We start from the raw sequence: 9272 nt of genomic DNA, 5'->3' as shown, positions 1-9272 counted from the left end.
ACACACACACACACACACACACACACACACACACACACACACACACACAGCCCTCCAGCCCTCTCCCTGTCACGACTCCAGCAAGGGAGTGAGTCATCCAGAGACTGAAATATAACAGACTGAAATTACTCAGTTTTGAACTAAGGAAAAGAAAGCTGAATAAAGCTTCCATGAGCAGGTGACTCACACGGAGCCAATCAGGAATGGTCACACCCAAGTGGGACCCTCTGGAAGTAGGGCAGGCCTAGAGGACGTGCAATGCAGGGCTTGCTGGGAGCAAGGTGACTCAACAGGTGAGTTTCTTCAGGTTTGAATCTCTTTCCGGGGATGAGGGCAACAGGAAAACAGGTTCCGCGTCAGGACTGGGGCATTAGCCCCACAGCAAGGACACCAATGGCAGAAGGAAATCAGGGCACTGTTCTCAGAGCACGGGTACCTTTCAAAGAGCTTCAGGTTCTTCGGAGAAGGCCACAGCTCTTGGAAGCTGGCAGATGCCCACACGCTGGCATGGTTGTCTACCAGGTACTTCAGGTGGGAGTGCACCTGCAGAGCAATGAGAGCCGTGAGTGAATTACCAAGGGACTCCTGAAGATGGGGCATACGTAGATATACCAGTCTCAGAACAGTAAAGGACCCAGGTTCTAAACAACCCTGTTTTATATGGGAAACAGAAGCCAGAAATGAGTTTCTCTGATGTTCTGGGGGTCGGGGGGAGGAGGAATAATGGCACCAGAAGAAAGAACAGCACCTCGGTTAATAAAGGGACATTAATCTCAGCACTCAGAGGAGGCAGACACAGGCACAACTTTGTGAGTTCCAGGCCATCCAGGAGACACAGTGTAGTGACTGTCAGAGGGATGGAGGGAAAGAAGGAAGGAGAGAGGGAAAGAAAGAAGACACCTTTGCAGGGAACTAGAGAAATGGGTCCGTGCCAGGCAGGACAGAAATCTATCTTGTGTACTCCTTTAGTTCTGAGTTCAAGGCCAACCTGATCTGGTTCTAGGAGAGCCAGGGCTGCACAGAGAAATGCCTCAAAAAACCCTAAACAAACAAACAAACAATTTTGATTTCTTTGCCTGGTACCCTGGTAGAGCAGTCAGGAGGATGGAAATTCAGAGGCACTCAAAGGAAAAAGACTGAGTCCTACTGTTGCAATCTTAAGACCCAGGAGCCTCTATCCCAGGCAGATAAAACCCAAGTCAAGAACACGGGCGAGCACTGTAAACCCTAGGGTTTCCATCGTAGTGGGGAATGTAGCATCCTATGCTTCTACAGGTGACACCAGTGTGCATACACAGGCGTCACACAGTGGATCCCGGGCCGGTGTTTACAGCTGGTTTACAGTATGCTCTACGGTCAATCATTTAACTCAAGCCCAATCCGGTGGCATTATAAATTAGATGGGATTTGTCTTAAAACGGCTTTTGTTTGTTTTATTCTGCTTTTTTTCTTTTTTAAAGATAGTCTCACTCTGCTGCCTACAGCACAGCTTAAACTGTGGGTCATATAACTGAACATAGGGCTACAAAAAAACTTGTAGTTAAAGCCTTCTGAACAGGCAAAAACCAGAATTTAATTGAAGTGAGGTGTGTGACACATTGTATCACGTGACTTCACTGCAGACTTGGTTCTGAACACACAATACATATATGGGCACCATGTATACTGTTGCCGATCCATGCTGCCTGAAACCCCTGTGCAAAGCTTTCTGCTCTAACCGAAACGTAGTCTGGGATTCTGAGACACGAGGACCTTTCCTTCCTACCACCATTTCCTCAGCACCTAATTACCACACTGGAATATCTCTGGATCGCAATCTTGGAATATTTGGTTTTTAAAATTGTTCTTGAAGCTGGGCTGTGGTGGTGCAGGCCTTCAAGGCCAGCGTGATATACAGAATGAGTTCCAGGACAGGCAGAGCTACAAAGAGAACCCCTGTCTTTGAAAAACAAAACAACAAAAAATGCTCTTGATATTGTCAACTTCAGTTTTATAAAACAAAAATCCCTAAATGAAGGGACAGGAGAGATGAGTGGTTAGGGCACTTGCTGAAGACCTGGGTTCAATTCCTGGCACCCACATGGTGGGTCAAAGTCATTCCTAACTCAGGTTCTAGAAGACCCGAGGCTGGAAGCAGGCATGTGGACGCATGGACATGCAAGCAAAGGATACATTAAAACATCTAAATTGCTGAATTTTGTCTGAAGACAGAATTTCTAAACAAAACTAACCCCTGAAAGGGCCCTAAACATATTTGCCCCCACTTTGAGACAGGTCTCTCTACATAGTCCTGTCTGCCCCAGAACTTGCTGTATAGACCAGGCTAGCCTCAAACCAACAGAGGTCTTCCTGCTTCTGTCTCCCACGTGCTGGGATTAAGGCATGCACCACCATGCCCAGCTCTATTTCTGCCATTTAAAAATTCTCATTAACACTACCTCATTCCTATTTATTTGCTATGTACACGGTATATGTACATATGCATTGCGGACATACACACACATGGCAATCCCAGGACAACTTTCAGGAGTTGGTTTTTATGTTGCTGAGGTTACAGGCATGAATTACTATGTCCAATGCATGGTCTTTTTAATGTTTTTGTTTTTATTTTATGTATATGGATATTTTACCTGCATGTATGTGTGTTTCACATGTATGTCTAGTGCCTGAGATCAGAAGAGAAATTAAATCCCCTGGAACTAGAGTCATAGATGTTTATTAGCCTCTATGTGGATCCAGAAAACTGAACCCTGGACTTCTGAAATAGTCAGTGCTCTTACCTGCCTAACCATCTCTCCAGCCCACTGCCTTCTTTTCTTGAGATGCAATTTTTACTGCCACAAAAGTGTCTTTTATTCTCTTGAAATAAACATTGAAATGAGTAGCCCCTATAACTGAAACACCTCCAAGCACCAATTAACAATATCACCTTGTTTGACAGGCCTGTAATTTAACCACAGGAGAGGTAGAAGCAAGAGGTTCAGGAGTTCAAGGTCATCCTTGGCCACACAGGTACTTCTGAACCCTGAGCTAAGTTGGAGGATCGGGAGATTTCAAGAGCAGTCTTCACTACTTGAGATTCTGCTTCAACCAACCAACTAACCAAGTAATAAAAACTATTCTTGGGACTGGAGAAATAATTGCTCAGCAGTTAAAAGCACTGGCTGTTCATCAAGAGGACCCAAGATTCAATTCCTAGCACCCATAGACAGCTGATCAAACTCCAGTTCCAGGGGTCAGACGCCCTCTCCTGGCCTCTTTAGGCACTGCATGCTCATGGTGCACAGACAGACGGGCAGGCAAAACACTCATATACATAAGATAAAATAAAAAAAAAATTATTTAAAAAATAAAATAAAACCACCATTTCCTTTGCTTTCTTTTTGAATCAAAGTTTTATACAAACACTTAAGAACATGAGACTTTTACAGTTTAACCAGCAATACTAGGACTGGTACTGTTTCCATATGGTGACTTACAGCTCGGACAGCAAGGATGTCCCCGACAGAAAGCCATTTCAGGATATGGAAGAGTACATCTTCTGGGAGACTCAAGATGGTTAAGTTTCGGGGTCTTCTTTTGAGTCTTCGCTTGGTAGGATAACAGAAACACTTGGCACACCTACAATGGATTACTTAAGGAAAAAAACCACAAGCCTTGGTGAGATGAAAGGTTGTATGTGAAGATAATTTAATAGCTACTGTTCTCTGTTCACACAAGGGACAAGTCCTAAAACTAAATAAAGTATACTATATGAATTACTTAAGATACCACCATTCCTTCAATATCCCATAAATATTCATGGTGAATATCAGATAACATGTAATCGAGTATTGGAAACTTTCTGTTTCCAGATCCATATGATAACCAGAAAGGGGCTGTGGGGTGCAGCCAATACTGATGAATGTTTTTCTTCAACTTCACTCAGGAAAGTACCCTGGGGATCTGAAAAATGGCTCAGCAGTTAACACAAGGCTCAAAATAGTCAGCAAGGTCCCTGGGACTTGGGATGTATTTTTGCTTCTTGTTGTGTTTCTTAAGATGGGGTCCTCTGTAGCCCAGGCTGACCTCAAATTCACTCATATAGCTGAGGGTGCCCTCGAACCCCTGATCCTTCCTGCCTCTGCTTCCCAAGTACTGACTTACAAGTGTCAGCCACCATGCCCAGTTCACTTTGCTCATATTTGCACATGTGACTAAAAAGCCTAAGGTTCAGTATGGACCTAGAAACTTCCGTGGCACAGACTGGCAACTCAATAGGACAGCTAGAGCAGGTCTCAGCTTGGCAGATGTCAGTGCTGCCCAGTCCCGGAACCCAGTGGTCGGCTAAACTCAGCATGTAGCGAAATTGCAATGTAAGATCTAGCTCAGGGGTTCTCAACCTTCCTAAAGATGAGACCCTTCCTTATGCTGTGGCGACCCCCAAACAGAAAATCATTTCGCTGCTAACTTCCTAACTGTAATTTTGCCACTGTTAGGAATTGTAATGTAAATATCTGCTATGTAACCCCCGTGAAAGGATGGTTTGCCCCTCCCGAAGGGGTCGCGACCCACATATCTAGATGTACATGACACTGGGTCCCTTTAGAGGAGCTCTCTTCCCAGTTCCTCACAGTGGGTTATTCCAATGTTTGCTTCAGCAATCCACACAACGCTTTTCCCCTTTGCTTCACAAGCCCCTCCACCCCGACCCCTTCAGGAATCTTAAGGGCTGTCTTTCTACCCATTTTTCCTCCTCACGCTGAGGCCAAGTGGCTCTTCCCTGGGCCTTGGTAAAGCTCTCTACCAGGAGGTCTCTAGAGACTGCCCACTCCCAAACTCTCGACCTGTTTTATCGGAAACAAAATGTACTGCAAAAGCCAAATGCATACCCAGAGCATATCTACGAATATATCATAATAGTTTCCTGATTCACCTGCTCTAGAATACACGTCTGAAGTACTTAACCACTGTAACAAGTGAAATCGCAACCCCAAGTCGTACGATGTTTTCACAGGGACAGATCTGTTGGCTCCGCCGATCGTAGCTGCGGACGCAACACTGGGGAGATCGAGCCTCCATCAAGAGCCCGGACAGGACGTGAAATCGAGCTATGTCGTGGAAATCGCTCTCGACTTCCCTAAATCGCCCCGGGTAACAGGAGGCGTAGGTGCCGGGCGGGCATTTAAACCGCGCGGGCGGGCTCACAGTGGGGGATCCGCGTCTACCCGTGCTTTGTGTGTGTGTGGGGGGGGGGGTGCGACGTGCCCTCCCGGATCACAGGGGCCCAAGTCAGGACCCATCGCCTGCCCGGCTCCCGCCAGCACTCACCACCGCCGCTCCCCATCGCCGAGCTCTGGACACTGCCTCCCGAGATCGCTCACGAGCGCGCCCGCGCCTGGGGCAAGTGCGCTGAGCGCCGCACGCAGGCGCGGACACCACCCCCGCCCCATTTTCAAACGCGCCTGGAGCTCCTACTGGTAGGAGCACGGAGTTACGCCCCCCAGATCGCCAGCCTCTCCCGCCCCGCAGGCTCGGGGCACTTGTGATTGGCTTCATCAGGACGCAAATTCAAACGCTGGTTGTCTATTGGCTTATCGCTCGTGTCTAACCCGCCTTCACCGCTGGGCGGGGGACAGGGAGAAGCGCAGCTGGCGCCGGCGGGCTAGCCCAAAAAGCCCGCCCGGACGCAGAGAGGATTTTTCTCCCTCGCTGACTCGTCCGATCCTCTGGGAGCGGGTCACGGGTGCGTCCACCCAGCGGTGCTACCTGTCCCTTCCACGCGAGCTTCCGGCCAAGGAGACTGGGTTTGGAGACGCCACCTCTAACACTTATCCACATAAGTGTTAGATTGCTGAGGCCGGGCTCCGAGTCCCTCAAAAATCCTGTGAATCGGGGTTCGCATTGTGCCTGGCAGCTATAGTTACATTATCCTAAACGGTGTAGTCACTCGTGTATTGGGCAGTGGGCAGCATCATGTCTACCTCTTCATGATATGATCTACCGAGAAAAGAAATGAAGTCTATTGAGGGTGGTGAGGCCAGAACAAGGAGTCGCGGCGGGTTTCTCGTCTCCACACAGCTTGTACCAGCCTTCATCTCCCCCGCCTCCCGCAGCCTGCGTGCTTACTAGACCCCTGGGGTACCTGTCCTGTGCTGGACGCTGCATGTCAAGACTTCTTGTCGGTCTGAGGCAGTAAACAGAGAATGGCTGTTCACAGCACAGAACATTAGAGAACGCTAGGGCAAGACTTGGGGTCTGCTTCCCATTGCTGCGGATTCCTAGACAGAGTCCTCTCACTTACGCCAGTCCCTTTTCTGGGAGCGATTACTGTTTCCCACTTTGTTACATTTTTGTCTTCACCCTTTGAACTTTGTTACTTTGTTTCCTGTTCCCCGTGCGGCAGCGCTGTTTTCTGAATTTGTTTTTGGTAGTAACTGGACGGAATTAAAAACAAACAAACAACAGCAAAAAAAAAAAAAAAAAAGACCCCTAAATCTAACAATTAGCAAGTCAGCTGTCAGTCACATCTCAGAATCCCTAACAATATCTCTGGTCCCCTGGTGACTCATAGTTACCAAGTCATCGATTAACTTTTTAGATCTACCTTGTTCTTTGTAACCTACTCAATTTATTTGTTCTTATTTATTCTGAGGCCGTTTTTTGTTGGTTTTGATAAAGGGTCTCCCCGTGTCCCTTTTTTTTTTTTTTTTTTTTTTGGTTTTTCGAGACAGGGTTTCTCTGTAGCTTTGGAGCCTGTCCTAGAACTAGCTCTTGTAGACCAGGCTGGCCTCGAACTCACAAAGATCCGCCTGCCTCTGCCTCCTGAGTGCTGGGATTAAAGGTGTGTGCCACCACTGCCCAGCTGTGTCTTAATTAGCGTCAGCTGTAACTTGACACTGCTTAGAATCATCTGAGGGAGGCACACTGGCAGGATTGCCCAGATCTGACTGGTCTGTGGCATATCTGTGAGGGATTGGTGTAATTGATGGTTGAGGGGATTCAGCCCTCTCTGGGTGGATGATGGAAAGGTAGGTAGACCTAGGCTATATAAGAAAGTTAGCGAACATGAGCCAGGGAACAAGCAAGCCATGAACCCTGGGCAAGCAGTCCACCATCCTGCCTTGACTTCCTGCTCCGACTTCTTTCAATGATGGATTGAGACCTAGAAGTGTAAGACAAATAAGTTGCTTTTGGTCACTGTGCTTGTTACAGCAACAGGAAGCAAAGTAGAACACGCCATGTAGCCCACGCCACCTACAACTTGAGGTCTGTCCTGCTTCAGCTTCCTGACGGTTGGATTGCAGTTTGGCGCCTCTTCACCTGGCCAGGCTTTCTCTTGGCTGTAGACCTGATCCTGCTGTAGCCTTGCCCCCTGGTCCCACAGTTGAAGCCTAGGGGTAATGTAGGCTAGGGGCTACTCCTACAGACTGTGAGGTAAACCCGTTCCCCACTGCAGCAGTAAGTAGGGCATGGCTGTTCACAGCACAGAATATCAGGGAACCCTAGGGCAAGACTTGGAGGGATGAGGGAGCTCATTGAAAGGCCCATGTACTGCAGGGTGCTCCCCTCTGGACCCTGGAGTAGGCACAGACCACACCCAAACACCACTTCCAATCACAAACCGAACAAAGAGATTGTTTATTAAGTAAGCAAAGCAAAAAACAAAATATGTTGGCTGAATCTGAATTGGGCAGAAACTGCTATAAATTGCTGTGTACTTTAAGAGGGAAAAGGAGGAGGTCTGTGTTAGAATGAGCCAAGACACGTTTGAGAAGTTCTGATTGGGTATTTGAATTAGGTTAGTCAAAATAATGAATTTTGATTGCTGGACCTTGATGTTTTGATAGTTTGGCCTTAGTGATTAGTCTCCGGAATGAGTCAGTGGCCAAATAAGGGAATGGACCTTGGGGGCCAGCTTTAGGGATGTGATCCGATGGCTTAGCAAGGGAGAGGAAATGGGGGAGGGCTAGGCCTGGCAGAGTCACCTTTGCCACGCTCAGGCCTGCTAGAGCCTGCAAGGATCACTCTGGACTTGGTAAAACAGTAGTTGAGGACCTGGTGGGAGGGAGGGCAGGGGATGAGGAAAGACTCAAGGATGGCGGGCTACAGAAGCAAAAGTTCAGAATTATGGGATCCTGAGGGACGTCACCAATTAGAAAGAGGGAGAGGAGCCCTTGAGCGGTGGCTGTGGGGAGCAGGAGATGTGGTACTGCCTAAGGAGGTTTCCATCGTGGGGATCAAAGAACTGTGCCATTCTACAGAACAGCCACCCGAGAAAGCATCAAGAAACCACCCAGAATGGCAGCCAGGGGTATGTGGCTGCTGTCGCTTTGGGGGAGGAGGGGCTGTGAGAAAGGCAAGCATAGCTAAGAATGACTGCTTTAGGGTGGGGAAGCTAAGGGCCAGGGTGAGTTCCACAGCCAGGCTCTTTGGAGAACTCTTCTCAGAAAGAAGCCATCCTCCACACCACAAACGCGCACAGATGTGCCTATCCACGAGCATGGCCACTGCAGTTAGCTGTGCCTGAGCACCCGAAACAGCGCTAATAACACCACGGCTGGATTGAGCCCAGTCCAGAGGCCACTGACTAGCTGCCAACTCAGTGGGCCCTGGGTGGGCAGCAGTGGTTTAAGTGAGAATGGCCACCAAAGTCTCATGTTTGAATATTTCGTTCCCGGTTGGTGGAACTGTTTGGGAAGGGCTAGGTCTTGTTGGAGGATGTGTGTCACTGGGGGTGGCCTCTGGGGTTTTAAAAGCAAGCGCCATTCATTCCCAGTTTGTGCTCTCTGTTTCATGCTGGTGACTTCAGATGCCAGGGCTCAGCTGCTGCTCCAGGGCCATGCCATGTTGTGGGATATTCCTTTACACTGTGTGAAGATGTGTTACTGTGACTGGTTTATAAAAAGATAAGTGGCCAATAGCTAGGCAGGAGGTCGAGGCAGGAGCTTCTGGACAGAGAGAGCTCTGGGAAGAAAGGTGGAGTTGCCAGCAGACACAGGGAGCAAGGCGTGTAAGAGAAGAGGTAAACTCCAGGAGTCACATGGCAGCACACAGGTGAATAGAAATGGGTTAATTTAAGTTATAAGAGCGAGTGGGATGAGCCTATGCTAAGGCCGATCTCTCATAATTAATAAGTCTCCGCGTCATTATTCGTGAGCTGACAGTCAGAAGAAAAGTCTGGCTACGAAGCCATGCCTGCCTATTACCATGCTCCCCACCATGATGGTCATAGACTTTAATCCTCAAAACTGCAAGCCCCAAACTAAACACTTTCTTTTATTTTTTTATTT

At 48.2% G+C, this 9272-nt stretch overlaps 1 protein-coding gene across 1 annotated transcript in view; it reads right to left on the bottom strand.

Moving 5' to 3' along the window:
* The window catches only part of Ccnf (cyclin F), a 25808-nt gene extending 20448 nt beyond the window's left edge, over positions 1-5360 (bottom strand). Inside the window, exons 1-3 of the mRNA XM_005349188.3 lie at positions 5311-5360; positions 3480-3634; positions 437-543 (exon numbers count right to left, since the gene is read on the bottom strand). Of these exons, the coding sequence (XP_005349245.1) occupies positions 437-543; positions 3480-3634; positions 5311-5326 (278 nt within the window). The 5' untranslated portion in view covers positions 5327-5360. The remainder of the gene's footprint in view (positions 1-436; positions 544-3479; positions 3635-5310) is intronic.
* Between the last annotated feature and the right edge of the window lie 3912 nt (positions 5361-9272).

This window comes from Microtus ochrogaster, chromosome 7 (genome assembly GCF_000317375.1).
Source record: "Microtus ochrogaster isolate Prairie Vole_2 chromosome 7, MicOch1.0, whole genome shotgun sequence".
Classification (NCBI taxonomy): domain Eukaryota; kingdom Metazoa; phylum Chordata; class Mammalia; order Rodentia; family Cricetidae; genus Microtus; species Microtus ochrogaster.
Note: the sequence above shows the minus strand (reverse complement) of the source record. Positions and strands in the feature narration are given on the sequence as shown.